This window comes from Leucoraja erinacea, chromosome 18 (assembly GCF_028641065.1).
Source record: "Leucoraja erinacea ecotype New England chromosome 18, Leri_hhj_1, whole genome shotgun sequence".
Lineage (NCBI taxonomy): Eukaryota > Metazoa > Chordata > Chondrichthyes > Rajiformes > Rajidae > Leucoraja > Leucoraja erinaceus.
Window position 1 is genome coordinate 2,471,618 of NC_073394.1, and position 24,698 is coordinate 2,496,315.

The window sequence follows — 24,698 nt, forward strand, 5'->3', positions numbered from 1 at the left end:
GATGCTGACCACGGGTGCTGTCAGCACAGAGTTTGTACGTTTTTCCCCATGACCTGCGTGGGTTTTCTCCGGGTGCTCCAGTTTCCTCCCACACTCCAAAGACGTGCAGGTTTGTAGGTTAATTGGTTTCTGTAAATTATAAGTGTCGGCTGGTCTGCATAGACTCGATGGGCCGAAGGGCCTGATTCCGTGCTGTATCTCTAAAGTAAAAGTCTAAATCTCTGTTAAATATACTTTATATTTTTAAAAAAGCTGATCAATATACAAAGATTATCCAAGAATGGCAAAATGTTTCAGAAAGAACTGCAGATGCTGGAAAAGATGCTGCCTCACCCGCTGATTATTATGACGCATGCTGAGAAACTTAACAAGAAGAGGTAAGCATGCAATACCACTTATACAAGTATGTCAACATTCCTCCTCTTCAACTTTAATCATGTTCTAGACGGCTTACCAGCTGAACAACTCCGAGCTGCCGACCTCACAAGGAAACAAGCGACTGCCTTCTCTGCTTTCCCCGAAGGTAATAGTCTTTTCTGTAAAAAGATAAAGATTCTTTGAGTGAGCAGACGTCTGGCATCGCCTTACGTTTTAGGCTGCAAACACACAGTTTCATGATGCCGCTGACAGATTCTTGCGTATAAAGTACTCACGGGAATGTTGAGAGTAGATCGGAGGCTGAATCAAGAGCTTGTGAGCATGAGTTGCCAATCCAGTTCCTCCTGTCCATCATTCCCCTTGAAGTAAAAGGCAGCTGGTTCCTGGATCAAACGTGGCAATACCGACTAAGATATTCAAAGAAATTGATTTGTGACCTGTAATTTAATTTAATCGGCTAACCTGTGGTTAGCTTTTAAGAAGGAACTGCAGATGCTGGAAAATCGAAGTGCTGGAGAAACTCAGCGGGTGCAGCAGCATCTATGGGGCGAAGGAAATTGGCGACGTTTCGGGCCGAATCCCTCCTGGTCTCTGTCGCTGTGAGGCAGTAGCTCTACCCGCTGTGCCATCGTGCCGCCCACAGTGGAGAGGTACAGGGTCTTGGTGAGACCACACCTGGAGTATTGCGTACAGTTTTAGTCTCTTAATCTGAGGAAGGACATTCTTGCCATAGAGGGAGTACAGAGAAGGTTCACCAGACTGATTCCTGGGATGTCAGGACTTTCATATTACGAAAGACTGGATAGACTCGGTTTGTACTCGCTAGAATTTAGAAGATTGAGGGGGGGATCTTATAGAAACTTACAAAATTCTTAAGGGGTTGGACAGGCTAGATGCAGGAAGATTGTTTCCGATGTTGGGGAAGTCCAGAACTAGGGGTCACAGTTTAAGGATAAAGGGGAAATCATTTAGGACTGAGATGACAAAAACATTTTTTACACAGAGAGTGGCGAATCTCTGGAATTCTCTGCCACATAATGTAGTTGAGGCCAGTTCACTGGCTATATTTAAGAGGGAGTTAGATGTGGCCCTTGTGGCTAAAGGGATCAAGGGGGTATGGAGAGAAGGCAGGGATGGGATACAACGTTGCCTATTTCCTTCGCTCCATAGATGCTGCTGCACCCGCTGAGTTTCACCAGCACTTTTGTCTATGTGGTTTAGCTGCAGGGCACGCAATGAAAGTCAGTTTTTTGTTTGGTATTCAGCTTTAACTCCTGTTTCTCTTTGAAACTTTTCACCTTTTTTAACCATCTCCTCAGTTGTCCTGTGAAGTGTCGCCCAGTCCAATGAGGCAACTGTCCATCACCTACCTCTCCCCCGGGCCCATTGGTGAGTTGCTGCCTGTTCTAAGTCCAGCGAGTGGGTGAAAGATTGCAGCCAAACAAGACGACATGAAAGCATTTCAACCGATGTGTAGATTTACCGTGCACATGGAACTGGGAGGACACTGCTGCTTTCTTTCAATGCAATCTCTACGCTTTGCAGTTGACAGCATGTACCTGTTCACCAGGTCTTTGTTCAGTTTCACCACACCTCTTATGATGCAATGCTTCATATCCCGCATCGTTGCTTATGGTGAGTGTTCGATTTAAGGTTACCATTCAGCTTTTGATCTCATTCATTTATTTGTGTTTTTCTCTTTGTTCATTATATTTCTGGTGCATTCCCAGTTACAGAACATGAAATTCCTCTCTGCATTTCAGCATAGTTTAGTGTAGTATAGTGTTGTGTAGTGTAGCAATGTTTATTGTAGTGTTGCGCAGTTAGAATGATTCTGTTTGGTGTAGTTTACTCTAGTTTAGTGTAGTTTAGTATAATTTAGTGTAGATGCGTTTAGTTTAGCTTAGTTGAAAGATTTGATAATAGAGATTTTGTATTTAAACTATATATTTTTAACATTATATAAAAACAGTTGGGACTAATCGCTATTTATTTCAGCCTTATGTTGGCCTTAATGCCGCATGCGCCCTTCTACATAGAAACATAGAAATTAGGTGCAGGAGTAGGCCATTCGGCCCTTCGAGCCTGCACCGCCATTCAACATGATTATGGCTGATCATCCAACTCAGCATCCGGTACCTGCCTTCTCTCCATACCCTCTGATCCCCTTAGCCACAAGGGCCACATCTAACTCCCTCTTAAATATAGCCAATGAACTGGCCTCAACTACCCTCTGTGGCAGAGAGTTCCAGAGATTCACCACTCTCTGTGTGAAAAAGGTTTTTCTCATCTCGGTTTTAAAGGATTTCCCCCTTATCCTTAAGCTGTGACCCCTTGTCCTGGACTTCCCCAACATCGGGAACAATCTTCCTGCATCTAGCCTGTCCAACCCCTTAAGAATTTTGTAAGTTTCTATAAGATCCCCTCTCAATCTCCTAAATTCTAGAGCGTATAAACCAAGTCCATCCAGTCTTTATTCATAAGACAGTCCTGACATCCCAGGAATCAGTCTGGTGAACCTTCACTGCACTCCGTCTATGGCAATAATGTTCTGTACGCAAAACTGTACGCAATAGAAACATAGAAACATAGAAACATAGAAATTAGGTGCAGGAGTAGGCCATTCGGCCCTTCGAGTCTGCACCGCCATTCAATATGATCATGGCTGATCATCCAACTCAGTATCCCGTACCTGCCTTCTCTCCATACCCCCTGATCCCCTTAGCCACAAGGGCCACATCTAACTCCCTCTTAAATATAGCCAATGAAGTGGCCTCAACTACCCTCTGTGGCAGAGAGTTCCAGAGATTCACCACTCTCTGTGTGAAAAAAGTTTTTCTCATCTCGGTTTTAAAGGATTTCCCCCTTATCCTTAAGCTGTGACCCCTTGTCCTGTACTTCCCCAACATCGGGAACAATCTTCCTGCATCTAGCCTGTCCAACCCCTTAAGAATATTGTAAGTTTCTATAAGATCCCCTCTCAATCTCCTAAATTCTAGAGAGTATAAACCAAGTCTATCCAGTCTTTCTTCATAAGACAGTCCTGACATCCCAGGAATCAGTCTGGTGAACCTTCTCTGCACTCCCTCTATGGCAATAATGTCCTTCTTCAGATTTGGAGACCAAAACTGTACGCAATACTCCAGGTGTGGTCTCACCAAGACCCTGTACAACTGCAGTAGAACCTCCCTGCTCCTATACTCAAATCTCTTTGCTATGAAAGCTAACATACCATTCGCTTTCTTCACTGCCTGCTGCACCTGCATGCCTACTTTCAATGACTGGTGTACCATGGCACCCAGGTCTCGCTGCATCTCCCCTTTTCCTAATCGGCCACCATTTAGATAACTAGACCATGAAGTGCGGCCTTTTGAATGAATCCAAATTTTGTAGAACAAATCCTTTTATTTTTATTAATATGATTTTGTTCTTTCACTATTTGTATTTAAATCTTAAAATGAATGTATTTAAAATACCAAAGAGTAAAAGCAGATTCAACGAAATTAGCTTTTTTTTTAGCAGAGCCTTGGTGTGACCACACCTGGAGTATTGCGTACAGTTTTGGTCTCCTAATCTGAGGAAAGACATTCTTACCAAAGATGGAGTACAGAGAAGGTTCACCAGACTGATTCCTGGGATGGCAGGACTTTCTTATGAAGAAAGACTGGATAGACTCGGCTTGTACTCGCTAGAATTTAGAAGATTGAGGGGGGATCTTATAGAAACGTACAAAATTCTTAAGGGGTTGGACAGGCTAGATGCAGGAAGATTGCTCCCGATGTTGCGGAAGTCCAGAACAAGGGGTCATAGTTTAAGGATAAGGGGGAAATCTTTTAGGACCGAGATGAGAAAATCATTTTTTCACACAGAGAGTGGTGAATCTGTGGAATTCTCTGCCACAGAAGGTAGTTGAGGCCACAGTTCATTGGCCATATTTAAGAGGGAGTTAGTTGTGGCCCTTGTGGCTAAAGGGATCAGTGGGTATGGAGAGAAGGCAGGTACAGGATACTGAGTTGGATGATCAGCCATGATCATATTGAATGGCGGTGCAGGCTCGAAGGGCCGAATGGCCTACTCCTGCACCTATGGTCTATGTTTCTATGTTTTTAGTATTCAAATTCGCATTTCAACCTCACCTAGTTGATGTCTCCAAGGCCCCTAAAGAACTACAGATGGAATTGATTGAGCTCTCAGAAGATGACATTTTAAAGTCCTTATTTGACGCTAAGAAAGATCCGATTGAAATATGGAAAAATCCAATAGAATACCCACGCCTTCGGCAACATGCACGAAAAATGCATTCTTGCTTTCCAACCACTTACTGCTGCAAATCTACATTCTCCTACATAACCCAAATCAAGAGGCCCTTAAGGTCACAAATGACGGATATCAACCCATCGAGAAGATCGGCTGAAACTGCGTACCTCCATGTTGCAACCAAGTATTCAAATGCTTTCCCACAAAAAGCAGTCACAACAAAGTCATTAAAAAGTTAGTAAACTTTAGAATCATCAACATTTTTCATTTTCTTGAAGTTAGTACATTGCAGTTAGAATTTTACAAAATAATGTACATTGTGAACTAAATCTAATTGAAGTTTCTTGGATGGAGCCTTATTAGATTACAGCTAACTTAATGCAGCATTCCAACATGAAAAGGTTCCACACCCCTGGATTATGACTTGGACCGATTATTATTTAAAATCCTATTGCTATATTTATTTAGAGCCAACGACTGCTGTGCTTTACATAACATCTGTCTACTGCAAACTTCCTGTGTCATGGACTTTTACAGTGGGAGGCACCTACACTCACGGCACTAATTGGTCTGGTTCGATGAGTAATGGACCGGCCACAAACTATGGTGCAAGTCATGGCAAAATGTTTCTCATATGAGTCACAATGAACTGCATATTGACTGCAATGTGAACATACAGATAGAAGCATTGAAAATTGGTGCAGAGTAGGCCATTCGGCACCTTCGAGCCAGCACCGCCATTCCATATAATCCTGGCTGATCATCCCCAATCAGTACCCCGTTCCTGCTTTCTCTCCATATCCCTTGATTCCTTTAGCCCTAAAAGCTAACTCTAACTCTCTCTTGAAAACTTCTAGTGAATTGGCCTCCACTGCCTTCTGTGCCAGAGAATTCCAAAGATTCACAACTCTCTGGGTGAAAAAGTTTTCCCTCATCTCAGTCCTAAATGGCCGACCCCTTATTCTTAAACTGGCACCTCTGGTTCTGGATTCCCCCAACATCGGGAGCATTTTTCCTGCATCTAGCCTGTCCAGTCCTTTAAGAATTGTATATGTTGCTACAAGATCCCTCTCTCATTCTCTAAATTCCAGTGAATACAAGCTCAGTCAATCCATTCTTTCATCATATGTGAGTCCTGCCATCCCGGGAATTAACCTGGTGAACCTACGCTGCACTCCCTCAATAGCAAGAATGTCCTTCCTCAAATTAGGAGACCGAAACTACACACGATACTCCAGGTGCGGTCTCTGCAGTAGGACCTCCTTGCTCCTCTACTCAACTCCTCTCGCTATTAAGGCCAACGTGCCATTAGCTTTCTTCACTGCCTGCTGTATAAAAAACAAAAATAAGTTATTTGTAGGATAGAACAGGTGATCACTGGTCGGCATGGACTCAGTGGGCCGAAGGGCCTGTTTCCACACTGTGTCTCTAAACTAAACTAAAGGTAGCTGTGAGTTCGGTGTTGTTTCGTTAGTGGGCTTTTACTAAGCATGTGCATGGTTGAATGGAAGAGACTAATTAGGCACCAATTCAGCACTTTAGTGGGATCTAGTCCTTGTTCCGTCTAATATGTTTATGTGACATATAGTCACACGCAGGCAGAGGAGGTAGTTGAGGCAGGTACCATAACAACATTTACTTTTTAGTTTAGTTTAGAGATGCGGCGCGGAAACAGGCCCATTTGGCCCACCGGCCAGCGATCCCTGCACACTTACACCATCCTACACCCACTAGGGACAATTGTTACATCTATACCAAGTCAGTTAACCTACAAACCTGTACGTCTTTGGAGTGTGGGAGGATCTGGGAGAAAACTCAGGCAGATCACGAGGGGATTTATTCAGCATCTGATTCTTTCTCAAACATAGCTCTATAAATCCAGCATTTGCCATTTATTTGCCATGAGTTTGATATCTCATGATGGAAAGCTGAAGTTTCTTTACCTGTTAACCTCGACAGCTACGAAGACGACACAGACATAAATATAGGCTGCATAATCAGAGCTAGTGGGTTGGAAGAGATGCCAGACAGTGTGCTTTGGCGGAGTGAGTGAGCTGCACCTGAAACTCCCACTGGGTCTGTCGTCTACACAAGGCTTTTTGTGTCAACATGTTGTCAGCTTAGCTTAACGGCAGAGACTCCAGGGGAAGTAACTGGGAATCACCACTAATGTAAGCAAAGATCCACAGCATCATGCAGCATGGAAACATGCCTTTTGGCCGTCCATCTATACGAGTCCCACCTGCCCATATCCCTCGAAGTCTTTCCCACCAACATACCTGTCCAAATGCCTTTTAAATTTTTACACGGTGGCGCAGCGGTAGAGTTGCTGCCTTACAGCACTTACAGCGCCGGAGACCCAGGTTCAATCCCGGCCACGGTGCGGAGTTTGTACGTTCTCCCCGTGACCTCTGCGTGGGTTTTCTCCGAGATCTTCGGTTTCCTCCCACACTCCAAAGACGTACAGGTTTGTAATAATAATAATAATAATAATAATAATTTTATTTATAGAGCACTTTAAAAACAAACATAGCTGCAACAAAGTGCTGTACATCACTAATCATTGACAAAAAAGTTAATACACACCAAAAATAACAATCAAAAGAAAAAGTAGGAAAAGACATGTAAAATAAAGAAACATCAAAAACACCACAAACAGAAGCAAAGCCTCAGGCATGGTCAAAAGCCAGGGAGTACAAATGTGTTTTAACACTGGATTTGAAGATGGACAGTGAGGGGGCCTGTCTGATGTGCAACGGCAGGGTGTTCCAGAGTGCCGGAGCAGCAACAGAGAAGGCTCTATCCCCTCTGAGCCTCCGACTAGACCTCGGTACCTCCAGGAGCAGCTGACCAGCTGAACTGAGGGACCGGGCAGGAAGTATGGGTGGAGCAGCTCAGAGAGGTAAGGCGGGGCAAGCCCATTCAGAGATTTAAAAACAAATAACAGTATCTTAAAATGAACTCGAAAGTGCCACCGGGAGCCAGTGTAGGGAGGCCAGAATCGGCGATATGTGCTCCCTCTTTCGAGTCCCTGTTAAAAGATGAATTGTAGATGAATTGGCTTGTGTAAATTGTCCCTGGCATGTAGAATAGAACTAGTGTATGGGGTGATTGTTGGTCGGCACGGACTCGGTGGGCCGAAGGGCCTATTTCATGCTGAATCTCTAAACTCTAAGCCACTCACTCTACCTGAAGATATCATGACACCTGACAGCTATGTTAGTTTGATAAAGAAAAGAATAACAAATTTTAAAGTCACCATTTTTTAAAGAGTTAAAACTCTGCTAACACTTATCTACGCTCCCCACAGCACTGCAATCAGCATTGAAATTAAACCACTTACAGATTCTGACTGGTGCAAGGTGCTTGTTTGTACGGAGTTATAGACAATAGACATTAGACGCAGGAGGAGGCCATTGAGCCCTTCGAGCCAGCTACGAATCACTACGATCATGGCTAATCATCCCCAATCAGTACCCCGTTCCTGCCTTCTCCCCATATCCCTTGACTCCACTATCTTTAAGAACCCTATCTAACTCTCTCTTGAAAGCATCCAGAGAACCGGCTTCCACCGCCCTCTGAGGCAGATAATTCCACAGATTCACAACTCTCTGGGTGAAAAGTGTTTCCTCGTCTCCATTCTAAATGGCCGACCCCTTATTCTTAAACTGTGGCCCCTGGTTCTGGACTCCCCCAACACCGGGAACATGTTTCCTGCCTCTAGCGTGTCCAATCCCTTATTAATCTTCAATCAGATCCCATCTCACCCTTTTAAATTCCAGAGTATACAAGCCCAGCCGCTCCATTCTATCAACATGTGACAGTCCCGCCATCCCGGGAATTTGTACGTTCTCCCCGTCACCTGCGTGGATTTTCTCCGAGATCTCCGGTTTCCTCCCACACTTCAAAGACATGCAGGTTTGTAGGTTAAAATGTCTTGGTATAAATGTAAATTGTCCCAAGTGCGTGTGGGATAGTGTGCTGGAGTTGCTGGCTGGCAGAGACTGGGTGGGCCGAAGGGCCTGTTTCTACACTGCATCTCTAAACTAAACTGCACTAAAAATTCAAAAGTCAAAGATGGACATAAAATGCTGGAGTAACTCAACGGGACAGGCAGCATCTCTGGAGAGAAGGGATGGGTCTTCTTGTGTATGGTGTGCACAGCCTAAAGTTGTAAAACAACTTGTTCTGTTTGATCTTCCGTTTGTGCACGCCAGGTTCATTGCATTCGATGAAACAGGGTGGACCATGTGAAGGTTGCAATCTCCCGCCCCAAGGCATGGGCAATGTTTCGGGTTGAGACCCTTCTTCTGAGTCAACCCTGGTACAAGATCCCTTGGAGAGATTCCCAGCATCTGCCTCTGAATACCTTTCAAAGCACAGGCTGGGAAGCCAATCCTCTACATTGAGCAGAGGCAGACATTCGTCATTGGACCAAATTGAACCCATGTCGAAGCACAGATCACATCTGGGAGAGCTGGCAACACCAATCTCCTGTGTTCAGCTCGTCACTGCACCTTGTAACTCCTGCATTCCCTCTCTGTTCATCCCTCCACAGTGATGTGATCATTCCCTCCACAGTGATGTGATGGGACATAATTGGTTTAGTATGGATCCCGGCCCCCCTGGCAACATCGTGGGTCCGTTTTATTGTAGAAATATTTTCTTTAATAATTGAATAAATTTTTTGAGCGGCATTTGGTTCGTTGGCCTGTAGGCTACGCAGCCTTTCAGCCTTCCTTTCAGTAGGTGGCGTTTCAGCAGAGCGGCCATTCGGTGAGTTTGCTTTTAGGCAACGCAGCCTTTCGGTTAGTTGGCGTTTCGGCTTCATTTCCATTCGGTTACTTACCTTCCACTTCTTTGTTTCGGCTTCTCATCCACCACAGCCACGTCCGGGTACTATTCAACGCATTGCCTATCCATGTCCACCAGAGATGCAGCCTGACCCACTGACTTAGTTTTGTTCAGCTCAATATCATCATATGAACCGAGGTACAGTGAAAAGCCTTTTTGTTGTGTGGGAAGGAACTGCAGATGCTGGTTTACTCCGAAGATGGACACTAAATGCTGGAGTAACTCAGCGGGACCAGGCAGCATCTGTGGAGAACATGGATAGGTGACGTTTCACAGAGTGCTGGAGTAACTCAGCGGGTCAGGCAGCATCTCTGGAGAGAAGGAATGGGTGACGTTTCGGGTCGAGACCCTTCTTCAGACCGAGAGTCAGGGGGGTCATCTTTTTGTAGCGTGCTCTCTCCCCCAGCTCCAATCAGACTCTACAAGGGTTGCAATCGAGCCGTCCAAGAAGTGTACAGATCAGGTAAAGGCATAACGGCATAGTACACTATAAATTCAGAATAGTTCAATTTAAGAAAGATAAGGCCAGGGCACAGAGTCTTTAGCCCTCCAGCACTTTGCGTCTTTTTTTAATTAAAACGTTGATCCAGTGGAATTTTCAGGTGATAGTGAAATAATTTAAGGTATACCAGAGGGAAGTATACTGATTAAATATAACATGGGTGAGCACGGGTCGAGGCCATCTCAGCCCTACAAGTCCGGGCCGAACAAATTTTTTGTAGCCCCCAGTCCCGGACCTGCCTGCACTCATAATCGATAACCCTCCATTCCCTTCTCATCCATATGCCTATCCAATTTATTTTTAAATGATACCAATGAACCTGCCTCCACCACTTCCACTGGAAGCTCATTCCACACCGCTACCACTTTCTGAGTAAAGTAGTTTCCCCCTCATATTACCCCTAAACTTCTGTCCCTTAATTCTGAAGTCATTTCCTCTTGTTTGAATCTTCCCTAAGGTATCCAGAGGGAAGTATTGATAATTGATAATTCTCCACTTCAGCATTGGAGCAATGAATGGTTCTAAATATTTTTTTCCTAAAGCAGTTTCTTTTATGGCCACAAGATGGAAATGATGCACTTTTGACTTTCGAGATACAGCAGGGAAACAGGCCCTTCATCCCACTGAGTCCGCTCCGACCAGCGATCACCCCGTACACTAACACTATCCTACACACACTAGGGACAATTTACAATTAACCGACAAACCTGTGCGTCTTTGGAGTGTGGGAGGAAACCGGAGCACCCGGAGAAAACCCACATGGGTCACGGGGAGAACGTGCAAACTCCGTACAGACAGCACTCCTAGTCGGGATCGAACCCTGGTCTCTGGCGCTGTGAGGCAGCAACTCTACCGCTGCACCACCGTGCCGTCCCATATTTGCCGACCTGCTGAGTTACTCCAGCACTTTGTGTCTTTTTTCACTTATATGGTTGATCCCGTTGAGTTTCTGGTGATAAGGGAAATAATTTAAGGGTCAGGAGGGAAATGAGCTGATATTTAATTGCTGCAGCTCTGTAATAATGTTGAGCTTGAATATTTCTTTCCTAATGCAGTTTCTGTTAAGGCCACCAGATGGAGATGGCTGACTTGGAAAAAAATTAACATGTCCCCTGTAGATCAAGGAACTGCAGATGGTTACACAAAAAAAGCTGGAGAAACTCAGCGGTTGCTTCAGCATGATGGAGCGAAGGAAATAGGCAACATTTCGGGCCGAAACCCCAAGGGATTCGGCCCGAAACGTTGCCTATTTCCTTCGCTCCATAGATGATGCTGCACCCGCTGAGTTTCTCCAGCTTTTTTGTGTAACCTTCGATTCTCCAGCATCTGCAGTTCCCTCTTAAACACAAGGAACTGCAGATGCTGGTTTAAACTGAAGATAGATACTAGGAGCTGGAGTAACTCAGCGGGACAGTCAGCATCTCTGGAGAGAAGGAACAGTTGATGCTTCTGGTCGAGAACCTTCTTTAGAAGAATAGGTCTACTGGGCTTATATTCACTGGAATTTAGAAGGATGAGAGGGTATCTTATAGAAACATATACAATTCTTAAGGCATTGGACAGGCTAGATGCAGGAAAAATGTTCCCCATGTTGGGGGAGTTCAGAACTAGGGGTCGCACAGTTTAAGGATAAGGGGGAGGCCATTTAGGACAGAGATGAAGACAAACTTTTTCACCCAGAGAGTTGTGAATCTGTGGAATTCTCTACCACAGAGGGCAGTGGAGGCCAATTCACTGGATGTTTTCAAGAGGGAGTTAGATTTAGCTCTTGGAGCTAACGGAATCAGGGGATATGGGGAGAAAGCAGGAACGGGGGTACTGATTCTGGATGATCAGCCATGATCATATTGAATGGCAGTGCTGGCTCGACGGGCCGAATGGCCTAATCCTGCACCTATTTTCCATATTTTTTAAATTCATTTTAAAATTCTTTTATTTGTTTTTAAATCATTGAATGGCCTCGCCCCGCCTTACCTCTCTGAGCTGCTCCATCTATATGCTCCTACCCGGTGCCTCAGGTCAGCCGATCAGCTGAAGCTCAGAGGGGATAGAGCCTTTTCTGTTGCTGCCCCCGGCACTCTGGAACACCTTGCCGCTGCAGATCAGACAGGCCCCTTCACTGTCCATCTTTAAATCCTCCCTAAAAACTCACTTTTATTCACTGGCTTTCGACACTGGCTGAGACATTGTTCCTGTTTTAGTGCTTTTTAATGTCTTTTAATTTTTACTGTTTTTATAGTCCTGTCGTCTTAATGGTTTTAGTAGTTTGTAATAACTTTTTGTTGACTTCCCATGTACAGCACTTTGTGGTAACTGATGTTGTCTAAAAGCGCTTTATAAATAAAGTTATTATTATTATTATTATTATTTTTTATGTTTCCAGCCACACTTCAGATTCTGGTTGATGCACAAGAGAACAAGAGCCAAAATCACTTAGTTATTGACATATGACATGCCAGGAACGCTGGGTGACAAAAAAAACTTAGTGATGGAGGGCAGGAGGATGAGGGGTGATGTTCAGAGGTGTATAAGGTCATGAGAGGGATAGATTGGGTAGATGCACAGAGTCTCTTGCCCAGAGTAGGGGAATCGAGGACCAGAGGACATAGGTTCAAGGTGAAGGGGAAAAGATTTAATAGGAATCCGAGGGGTAACTTTTTCACACAGAGGGTGGTGGGTGTGTGGAACGAGCTGCCAGAGGAGGTAGTTGAGGCTGGGACTATCCCAACGTACAGTGGCTTGCAAAAGTTTTCATACCCCTTGAACTTTTCCACATTTTATCACGTTACAACCACAAACGTAAATGTATTTTATTGGGATTTTATGTGATAGATCAACACAAAGTGGCGCATAATTGTGAAGTGGAAGGAAAATGATACATGGTTTTCAAATTTTTTTAACAAATAAAAAACTGAAAAGTGTGGCGTGCAAAAGTATTCAGCCCCCTTTACTCTGATACCCCTAAATAAAATCCAGTGCAACCAATTGCCTTCAGAAGTCACCTAATTAGTAAATAGAGTCCACTTGTGTGTAATCTAATCTCAGTATAAATACAGCTGTTCTGTGAAGGCCTCAGAGGTTTGTTAGAGAACATTAGTGAACAAACAGCATCATGAAGCCCAAGGAACACACCAGACAGGTCAGGGATAAAGTTGTGGAGATGTTTAAAGCAGGGTTAGGTTATAAAAAATATCCCAAGCTTTGAACATCTCACGGAGCACTGTTCAATCCATCATCCGAAAATGGAAAGAGTATGGCACAACTGCAAACCTACCAAGACATGGCCGTCCACCTAAACTGACAGGCCGGGCAAGGAGAGCATTGATCAGAGAAGCAGCCAAGAGGCCCATGGTAACTCTGGAGGAGCTGCAGAGATCCACAGCTCAGGTGGGAGAATCTGTCCACAGGACAACTATTAGTCGTGCACTCCGCAAATCGGGCTTTATGGAAGAGTGGCAAGTAGAAAGCCATTGTTGAAAAAAGCCATAAGAAGTCCCGTTTGCAGTTTGCCACAAGCCATGTGGGGGACACAGCAAACATGTGGAGGAAGGTGCTCTGGTCAGATGAGACCAAAATTGAAGTTTTTGGCCTAAATGCAAAACGCTATGTGTGGCGGAAAACTAACACTGCACATCACCCTGAACACACCATCCCCGCTGTGAAGCATGGTGATGGCAGCATCATGCTGCGGGGATGCTTTTCTTCAGCAGGGACAGGGAAGCTGGTCAGAGATGATGGGAAGATGGATGGATCCAAATACAGGGCAATCTTGGAAGAAAACTTGTTAGAGTCTGCAAAAGACTTGAGACTGGGGCGGAGGTTCACCTTCCAGCAGGACAACGACCCTAAACATACAGCCAGAGCTACAATGGAATGGTTTAGATCAAAGCATATTCATGTGTTGGAATGGCCCAGTCAAAGTCCAAACCTAAATCCAATTGAGAATCTCTGGCAAGACTTGAAAATTGCTGTTCACAGACGCTCTCCATCCAATCTGACTGAGCTTGAGCTATTTTGCAAAGAAGAATGGGCAAAAATTTCAGTCTCTAGATGTGCAAAGCTGGTAGAGACATACCCCAAAAGACTTGCAGCTGTAATTGCAGCGAAAGGTGGTTCTACAAAGTATTGACTCAGGGGGGCTGAATACTTTTGCACGCCACATTTTTCAGTTTTTTATTTGTAAACAAATTTGAAAACCATGTATCATTTTCCTTCCACTTCACAATTATGCACCACTTTGTGTTGGTCTATCACATAAAATCCCAATAAAATACATTTAAGTTTGTGGTTGTAACGTGACAAAATGTGGAAAAGTTCAAGGGGTATGACAACTTTTGCAAGCCACTGTACATGGATAGGACAGGTTTGGAGGGATATGGACCTAATGCTGGGTAGTGTAGCTGGGACATGTTGGCCGGTGGAGCAAGTTGGGCCGAAGAGTGTTTCCACACTATATCACATGACTCTGGAGTAACTCAAAGGCAGCATCTGTGGAGAACATGGATGGTTTTCACACAGTGCTGGAGTATCAGCGGGTCAGGCAGCATCTATGACATGGATAGGTGAGTTTCACAGAGTGCTGGAGCGGGTCAGGCAGCATCTGTGGAGAACATGGATAGGCGACATTTCACTGAGTGCTGGAGTAACTCAGTGGGTCAGGCACCGTATGTGGAGAAGATGGATAGGTGACGTTTCACAGTGTGCTGGAGTAACTCAGCGGGTCAGGCAGCATCTGTGGAGAACATGGATAGGTGACATTTCACAGAGTGCTGGAGTAACTCAGCGGGTGCAGGCAGCATCTATGGAGCTAAGGAAATAGGTAACGTTTCGGGACGAAACCCTTCCGGGTTTCGGCCCGAAACGTTGCCTATTTCCAGAAGGGTTTCGGCCCGAAACGTTGCCTATTTCCTTCGCTCCATAGATGCTGCTGCACCATAACTCAGCGGGTCAGGCAGCATCTGTGGAGAACATGGATAGGCGACGTTTCACAGAGTGCTGGAGTAACTCAGCGGGTCAGGCAGCATCTGTGGAGAACATGGCTCAGTTTATTTCACTTACATGTTTTTCCCAGTTTAGATTAGTTAAGATTAGAGATACAGCACGGAAACAGGCCTGAGACTTTGTTCTGTTTTCCTGAAACCTGCCAGATGTAAACTCAGGTCAAGGCTGCCCTGTTCTCTAAACTGCAGGCGGTCACTTCTTTTTTTGGAGTTAGCGACGGTGGGGAGAGAACACAGAAATTCAGATTCAGATTCAATTTTAATTGTCATTGTCAGTGTACAGTACAGAGACAACGAAATGCATTGCCTGAAGAAAAAATGACTGCCTGAAGTTTAAAGAAGGGGGCAGCCTTGACCTGAGTTTACATCGGGCAGGTTTCAGCAAAACAGAACAAAGTCTCAAACTACAGATCCATGTGAGTTTTGTTTAATTCCACAGTTGCATGGAGAATAAGATACTTCCAGCCCGGATCTATGCTGGTCGCTGGAATATGCCAATTCAATCTATTAAATAGCCCTGTTATCCATCGCCCTTGGATCATTCTCACTAGATGTATCTGGCATTGGTCCACCACACCACTTAGAGAATAAAAGCCAAATATGAAACTTAAGACCATTTACACAACCGCTCTGGTCTGAACAACATTGATACAATCCGGGTCTTTCTTTCAGAAGTTGTCGGTGCCTCTGTGATTTTGTCCAAGGTGCTGGTTTCAAGGCAAAGCTGATGTACACATGAGGTGAGGCACAAAATGCTGGAGTAACTCAGCGGGACAGGCAGCATCTCTGGGGAGAAGGAATGGGTGACGTTTCGGGTTCTTCAGACTCCACACCAGAGATGCTGACTGTCCCGCTGAGTTACTCCAGCTTTTTGTGTCACTCTTTGGTTTGGGTAGGCAGATGGTTGAAGGTAAAAAACACAAAATGCTGGAGTAACTCAGCGGGACAGGCAGCATCTCTGGAGAGTGAGAATGGGTGACGTTTCGGGTCGAGACACTTCTGCAGACTGAAGAATAGTAGGTGTGTTTAATTTACCCAAAGCGATTTGCTGTCAGACCCAATTATATCCTTGTCCCAATGAAGACGTTGAATTCTAAAAGTGAAGCAAGAGTGTTCCTTCAGCAACTCCAAACTTCCACCAAAGTTACTCCAGCATTTTGTGTTTTTATCTTCAACCATCTGCCTACCCAAACCAAAGAGAGACACAAAAAGCTGGAGTAACTCAGCGGGACAGTCAGCATCTCTGGTGTGGAGTCTGAAGAACCCAAAACGTCACCCATTCCTTCTCCCCAGAGATGCTGCCTGTCCCGCTGAGTTACTCCAGCATTTTGTGCCTCACCTCATGTGTACATCAGCTTTGCCTTGAAACCAGCACCTTGGACAGAATCACAGAGGCACCGACAACTTCTGAAAGAAAGACCCGGATTGTATCAATGTTGTTCAGACCAGAGCGGTTGTGTAAATGGTCTTAAGTTTCATATTTGGCTTTTATTCTCTAAGTGGTGTGGTGGACCAATGCCAGATACATCTAGTGAGAATGATCCAAGGGCGATGGATAACAGGGCTATTTAATAGATTGAATTGGCATATTCCAGCGACCAGCATAGATCCGGGCTGGAAGTATCTTATTCTCCATGCAACTGTAGAATTAAACAAAGCTCACATGGACCTCTAGTTTGAGACTTTGCTCTGTTTTGCAGAAAAGTGCCCGATGTAAACTCAGGTCAAGGCTGCCCCAACCCAACACAAGTTCAAGTTTATGTACAGTTTTGGTCTCCAAATCTGAGGAAAGACATTCTTGCCATAGAGGGAGTACAGAGAAGGTTCACCAGACTGATTCCTGGGATGTCCGGACTTTCATAGGAAGAAAGGCTGGATAGACTCGGCTTATACTCGCTAGAATTTAGAAGATCAAGGAGGGATCTTATAGAAACTTACAAAATTCTTAAGGGGTTGGACAGGCTAGATGCAGGGAGATTGTTCCCGATGTTGGGGAAGTCCAGGACAAGGGGTCACAGTTTAAGGATAAAGGGGAAATCTTTTAGGACCGAGATGAAGAAAACTTTTTTTCACACAGAGAGTGGCGAATCTCTGGAATTCTCTGCCACAGAAGGTAGTCGAGGCCACAGTTCATTGGCTACATTTAAGAGGGAGTTAGATGTGGCCCTTGTGGCAAAAGGGATCAGGGGGTATGGAGAGAAGGCAGGTACAGGATACTGAGTTGGATGATCAGCCATGATCATATTGAATGGCGGTGCAGGCGCGAAGGGCCGAATGGCCTCTACTCCTGCACCTATTTTCTATGTTTCTATGTTATGCAGGAAGGAACCGCAGATGCTGGCTTAAACCGAAGGTAATAATAACAATAATAATACATTTTATTTATGGGCGCCTTTCAAGAGTCTCAAGGACACCTTACAAAAATTTAGCAGGTGGAGGAAAAACATGTAAAGGGAATGAATTAATAGTAGAGACAAAATGCTGGAGTAACTCAGCGGGTCAGGCAGCATCTGTGGAGAACATGGATAGGTGACGTTTCACAGAGTGCTGGAGGAACCCAGCGGAGTGCTGGAGTAACCCAGCGGGTCAGGCAGCATCTGTGGAGAGAAGGAATGGGTGACGTTTCGGGTCGAGACCCTTCTTCAGACTGATGTGGAGATGGGGGAGGGGCGGGAACCCGCCCCTCCCCCACCTCCACATCAGTCTGAAGAAGGGTCTCGACGTCAGTCTGAAGAAGGGTCGTCAGGTAGGCATCGTGGCATTTACACTAGCAACCCAGCCACTTCTCTGCCGGAGATGAGAACAAAAGTGGACACAGAGTGCTGGAGTAACTCAGCGGGTCAGGCAGCATCTGTGGAGAACATGGATAGGTGACGTTTCACAGAGTGCTGGAGTAACTCAGCGGGTCAGGCAGCATCTGTGGAGAACACGGATAGGTGACGTTTCACAGCGTGCTGGAGTAACTCAGCGGGTCAGGCAGCATCTGTGGAGAACATGGATAGGTGATGTTTCACAGAGTGCTGGAGTAACTCAGCGGGTCAGGCAGCATCTGTGGAGAACACGGATAGGTGATGTTTCACAGAGTGCTGGAGTAACTCAGCGGGTCAGGCAGCATCTGTGGAGAACACGGATAGGTGACGTTTCAGGCTGGGACCCTTCTTCAGACTCAGTACGGAAACAGTCCCTTCGGCCCTTCAGACTCGGCTGTAAAGCAACTGCAAAACAGATGCTTACGTCTCCATTTTCACCTTAGAGGACCTGGTTCTGTGTATATCCCATGCGAGATGCAGCTGGTGCAAACATTTGCCAATTGCCACAACACAGAGGACAGCTACATGGGTGTAATCTTCGCAGAAGTATCCTTTTTCTTTGCTCTCTTCATCTTCATAATTCGTTACCGCTGGCCTTTCAAAAATAAACATATGTTCATGTTGTGACTGAAGGGAATCATCGGTGAAGTCCTTGGTTTCCGATTACTCCCGATAAGGAAATGTCTGAATAAATGGAATGATTGGTCGAAGCTCAATGCTAAATCCGTTGATTTGGAGACGATAGGACTGACACACTATAAATGGTCCCTCAGTCCTCTCTCACCCCCAACACATCCCAGTAACCTGTGGCTCATCGAACAGTCATGAAGGTTGCCTCCTATTCTTTTTAATGCAGCATGATGAACAATTATAGTTGATAGTTCTTTGAAAATGTACTTCTCTATTTCAGACATGGGACGATGACTATTTTTGTATCTAAATATTTAATGTTGGAATTTGCAGAATATGAATGAAGTGGCATGTTTAATGTAATTTTTGATTTACTGCCTTAATGAATCAAACTGTACCACCATGTGTGTGCATTGTTAGTGCATTTCAGTGACTAGTGGTAACATAAATGTCTTATAAATAGTTTTCATTTTAATCTTGCATTTTATCCATTCAGCCAGGCCTGCTTGATCTTGTGTAAGGAAGAACAGCAGATGCTGGTTTAAATTGAATGTAGACTCAAAATGCTGGAGTAACTCAGCGGGACAGGCAGCATCTCTGGGGAGAAGGAATGGGTGACGTTTCGGGTCGAGACCCTTCTTCACATTTTTGTCAGGGGAGGGGGCGGGACAGAGATAGAGTGTAGTCAGAGACTGTAAGACTATTGGGAGAGAGCTGGGAAGGGGGAGGGGATGGAGAGAGAGAGGGAAAGCAAGGGCTATCTGAAGTTAGAGAAGTCAACGTTCATACCGCTGGGGTGTAAGCTGCCCAAGCGGAATATGAGGTGCTGTTCCTCCAATTTGCGGTGGGACTCACTCTGACAATGGAGGAGGCCCAGGACAGAGAGGTCAGTGTGGGAATGGGGAGGGGGAGTTGAAGTGTTGAGCAACCGGGAGATCAGGTAGATTTATCGTGTTCAATGTAACTATGCAAAGGAGGTTTGTTGGTGTCATGAGATGTCGTATGTGTTAATGGTGTTATTTTGGTTGTTTTTTTTCCCCCAGATTAGTTTAATGTTGCGAGCAATGGTCCCGTCTAAGACGTTCACGATTTATCTGCTCCTCTTGTTACTCTGCCGGGCATCGACGGTGTCCCTGAACAAATGCCGGTTGACGAACATCACCATCTCCGTGGAGAGGGAGGAGTGCGGATTCTGTGGGACAATAAATGTCACCTGGTGTTCCGGTTACTGTTTTACTAAGGTGAGAGCAACTTCACATCACTGGCTAAATATTTAAGATCGAACTGCAGATGCTGGAAAATGGAAGGTAGACAAAAATGCTGGAGGAACTCAGCGGGTGAGGCAGCATCTATGGAGAGAAGGAAATAGGTGACGTTTCGGGTCGAGACCCTTCTTCACACTGATGTGGGGTGGGGGGGGGGGGGGGGCGAGGAAGAAGAAAGGAAGAGGCGGAGACAGTAGATGTGGGAGGGCTGGGAAGGGGAGGGGAAAGAGGGAGAAAGCAGGGACTACCTGAAATTGGATGTCAATGTTCATACCGCTGGGGTGTAAACTACCCAAGCGAAATATGAGGTGCTGCTCCTCCAATTTACGGTGGGACTCACTCTGGCCATGGAGGAGGCCCAGGACAGAAAGGTCGGATTCGGAATGGGAAGGGGAGTTGAAATGCAGGGCCACCAGAAGACTCTAAAGGTGTTCAGCTTCATATATGTTAGGCACACATTACTGTGTGTGATCGGGCAGTAGCAGTCCTCAAGGGAAATTATTTAACGTTGAATGATAGTTTAGATTCTTGCCCCATGTGTACTGAGGGAAGTTAAAAGCTTTTTTGTTGCGTGATCAAGTGATTAGGTTGGAAGCATCTACAGATGCATGATCGTGGGGAAAATGTTCACGACACAATATGAGATGACACGACAGGACCTTGTTTATCCCAGGAGCAGATGACGGTCATAAAGCACAAGATAATGAAACACGAAATTAAAGTGACATGTGGAAAGGATCGGGGGAGTCAGTCTCCGTCTACCCCACGACAGAACGCAAAGGAGTTGCAGGGAAGAAGGGTCTCCTGTGGCGTTCTCTGCAGTTTAGTGCAATTATTAATAATTTAGTAGAATAATTACAGACTAAATGTTGATAGGTATTATGGTAGAATCTTACAGTGTGGAAACAGGCCCTTTGGCCCAACTTGCTCACCCCGACCAACATGCCTCATCGACACTGGTCCCACCTGCCAGCGCTTGGCCCGCATCACACTAAACCTGTCCTGTCCATGTATCTATCCAATTGTTTTTTCTAAAGGTGATAGTACCTACATGGAAGAAAATCACCCTGGTCACTCCCTCTTCTCCCCTCTCCCATCGGGCAAGAGGTACAGAAGTGTGAAAACAAACGCACACACCTCCAGATTCAGGGACAGTTTCTTCCCGGCTGTTATCAGGCAACTGAACCGTCCTCTCACCAACTAGAGAGCGGTCCTGAACTACGATCTAACTGATTGGAGACCCTCGGACTATCTTGAATCTGACTTTATCAGACTATATCTTGCACTAAACATTATTACCTTTCTCCTGTATCTGTGTACTGTGAACGTCTTAATTGTGATCATCTCTAGAAACATAAAAATTAGGTGCAGGAGTAGGCCATGGGCTTTACCTTGCACTAAACATTATTTATGATATTCCCTTTATCCTGCAGCTGTACGCTGTTGTAATCATGTATTGTCTTTCCGCTGACTGGTTAGGAGGCAACACAAGCTTTTCACTGTACCTCGGTACACGTGACAATTAACTACACTGAACTCAACTGTGAGCAGCGGCTATACCAGCTGTGTCATCGTGTTGAATATGTTTAAAATATTAAAAATATTAAATGTTGAAATGTTTAAGAAGGAACTGCAGATGCTGGAAAAATCGAAGGTAGACAAAAAAGCTGGAGAAACTCAGCGGGTGCAGCAGCATCTATGGAGCGAAGGAAATAGGTGACGTTTCGGGTTCATAGAAACTAGGTGCAGGAGTAGGCCATTCGGCCCTTCGAGCCTGCACCGCCATTCAATATGATCATGGCTGATCATTCAAAATCAGTACCCCGTTCCTGCTTTCTCCACAAATCCCTCGATTCCATTAGCCACAAGAACTAGATAGAAACATAGAAACATAGAAATTAGGTGCAGGAGTAGGCCATTCGGCCCTTCGAGCCTGCACCGCCATTCAATATGATCATGGCTGATCATCCAACTCTGTATCCCGTACCTGCCTTCTCTCTGTACCCTCTGATCCCCTTAGCCACAAGGGCCACATCTAACTCCCTCTTAAATATAGCCAATGAACTGTGGCCTCGACTACCCTCTGTGGCAGAGAGTTCCAGAGATTCACCACTCGAGGCCATTCTTCAGATAAAATGTAATCGGAGGGACAGTCAGAATGGTCGGAGAACTGGGAATGGGGAGGGTTGGAGAGAGAGGGGGAAAGCTAAGGCTACTTGAAGTTAGAGAAGTCAATATCCACATCGCTGGGGTGCAAGTTAAAGACTGAAGGAGGGTCTCGACCTGAAACGTCACCTATTCCTTCTATCCATAGATGCTGCCTCACCTGCTGAGTTTCTCCAATATTTTTTATCTACAAGCGAAATATGAGGTGCTATTCCATTGATGTGAACCAGCATCTGCAGTTCCTTCCTACATGAATTATTCACAGTGTTGATGATATCTGTGAGTATTTTGGGGGCTTAACTGATGATTTTCCCCCCGGAATTCTGTTTTTTTAGGACCCAGTCTGCAAGCACACTTTGGCGTTTGTGTACCAAGAGATTTGCAGTTACAAGGAGATTGTCTATGAAACGATGACCATTCCCAACTGCCCTGCCAACGTTAACCCTTATTATACCTACCCTGTTGCAACGAGCTGCCAGTGTGGTATGTGTAATACGGATACCACTGACTGCACTGTCTCAGCGATGGGACCTGTTCACTGCTCGCTGGAACAGCCAAGGAGAAATGATACGAGCAACTGGCAAATCACTTCCAACCCATCAAGCAGGACCAACGTCAAGGATATTTAACGCACTGACCTTAAACCCATACTCTGCCCCGGGGAAATAAAAAACTATTGTCCATTTGGGCAGTGGTATGATGATTGATTTCCCCCACTTCGAGTAACCGCGGCATTCCTTCCCTCTCTCTCTCTCCATCCCTCCCCCACACAAGTAGCACCAGCTTCTTGTTCTCACCTAGCAAACAGCTAACTACCGACTGTTCACTTTCTCTTCAATAGTTTTACGGCGTATTCTTCATTCATTTGTTCCATTTCTCTCAACATCAGTATCTATGTCTCTCGTTTCCCTCTCCCCCCTGGCTCAATAGACAACAGGTGCAGGAGTAGGCCATTCGGCCCTTCGAGCCATTCAATGTGATCATGGTTGATCATCCCCAATCAGTACCCCGTTCCTGCCTTCTCTCCATATCCCCTGACTCCGCTATTTTTAAGAGCCCTATCTAACTCTCTCTTGAAAGTATCCAGAGAACCGGCCTCCACCACCCCCTGAGGCAGAGAATTCCACAGACTCACCACTCTCTGTGTGAAAAAGTGTTACCTCGTCTCCGTTCAAAATGGCTTACCCCTTATTCTTAAACTGTGTGGCCCCTGGTTCTGTACTGCACCAACATCGGGAACATGTTTCCTGCCTCTAGCGTGTCCAAACCCTTAATAATCTTATATGTTTCAATGAGATATCCTCTCATCCTTCTAAACTCCAGAGTATATTAGCCTAGCCACTCCATTCTCAGCATATGACAGTCCCACCATCCCGGGAATTAACCTGATGAACCTACGCTGCACTCCCTCAATGGCTAGAATGTCCTTCCTCAAATTAGGGGAGAAAAACTGCACACAATAGTGTGGTCTCACAAGGGCCCTGTACAACTGCAGAAGGGCCTCTTTTCTCCTCTTCTCAACTTGTCTCATATAGAAACATAGATAATAGGTGCAGGAGTAGGCCACTCAGCCCTTCGAGCCAGCACCCCTATTCAATATGATCATGGCTGATCATCCAGAATCAGTACCCCGTTCCTGCCTTCTCCCCATATCCCTTGATTCCGTTAGCACTAAGAGGTAAATCTAACTCTCTTAAAGAGGAAATACCCAGAGTATTCTTATAAAGGAAATATAATGAAAGGAATAGATTGGGTGTGGTCTCACTAGGGCTCTGCACAACTACAGAAGGATATCTTTGCTCCTATACTCAACTCATTGCCGCACCAGCTTCTGGTTATCACCCAACAAACAGCTAACAACGGCCCGTTCCCTGTCTCATCGTTAATTCTTTTGCATATCTTTCATTCATTTGTTCCATATCTCTCCGTCTATGTCGCCGTCTATATCCGTCCTTTCCCTCTCCCCCGACTCTCGACCAGGAACCGCACCCCGTTTCATCTCCAGCATCCCGTGTCGTTGTCCACTCCCCGTTGAGGCCTGGGTTGACATCACTAGTTTGATATGTTACATAACTGTTAAATTATGTTGACATTTTAAGTTATATTATTTGGACTGTGTGTGAGTGACGTGTTTTCCAGTGTTTATGTAATATTTAAGTATTTTAATTTAAGAGATATGTAAAAGATGGCTTGTTGTAAAGCAACATGTTAAACGGTCACCATTTAAGAACTCGACTATTGTGAATTCTGGCTCTCCACAGCCAGAACCATTCCATGCATCTTATGTTCACCTACCAATAAAGTCACTATTTTCACTTCTACGCTCCAATATTATTATTTTACTTCTATTTTAGTTATAAAGTGAATGGAGTTGCTGCAGCATAGAGTCATAGCGTTGCAAACTCCGACCTTCAGCAACAGCAGCTGACTAACTCGTCCTTGATATCATGTGTCAGAAGGAGATATTTGGTCTCCAAAATAAATCCCAGACAGACATAATACCGGGATAACGGGTAAAAACGCCAGCCATATAGTGTTCATTTTATACACCATGAGAAAAGCACAGGTTGATTCCAGAGTTGGGAGAGGCCATGTAGCAAACCCCCGGATAACTACAGGCCCAGTGCCGTCAAACCATATAACCATATAACAATTACAGCACGGAAACAGGCCATCTCGGCCCTACAAGTCCATGCCGAACAACTTTTTTTCCCTTAGTCCCACCTGCCTGCACTCATACCATAACCCTCCATTCCCTTCTCATCCATATGCCTATCCAATTTATTTTTAAATGATACCAACGAACCTGCCTCCACCACTTCTGCCCTCACCATAC

The 24,698-nt window shown here is 45.2% G+C and overlaps 1 protein-coding gene across 2 annotated transcripts; it reads left to right on the forward strand.

Moving 5' to 3' along the window:
- The first annotated feature begins 361 nt into the window (after positions 1–361).
- fshb (follicle stimulating hormone subunit beta) lies at positions 362–24,178 on the forward strand. 2 transcript variants are annotated; one of them, XM_055649151.1, is made up of 5 exons: positions 368–523; positions 1,698–2,013; positions 19,475–19,672; positions 22,198–22,799; positions 23,413–24,178. In XM_055649151.1, the coding sequence occupies exons 2-4, from the start codon at positions 2,011–2,013 to the stop codon at positions 22,489–22,491; spliced, it is 495 nt and encodes a 164-aa protein (XP_055505126.1). In that variant the 5' UTR covers positions 368–523; positions 1,698–2,010; the 3' UTR covers positions 22,492–22,799; positions 23,413–24,178. The 2 variants fall into 2 exon arrangements, with proteins under 2 accessions (XP_055505128.1, XP_055505126.1); XM_055649153.1 differs by lacking the exon at positions 1,698–2,013 and having other exon boundaries at positions 362–523.
- The last annotated feature ends 520 nt before the right edge of the window (positions 24,179–24,698 follow it).

What these genes read in the sequence shown, in the direction of transcription:
- fshb (XM_055649151.1), top strand. An exon ending in CCGGTTACTGTTTTACTAAG is followed by an intron (nt 19,673 to 22,197) that starts GTGAGAGCAACT and finishes CTGTTTTTTTAG; the next exon opens with GACCCAGTCTGCAAGCACAC.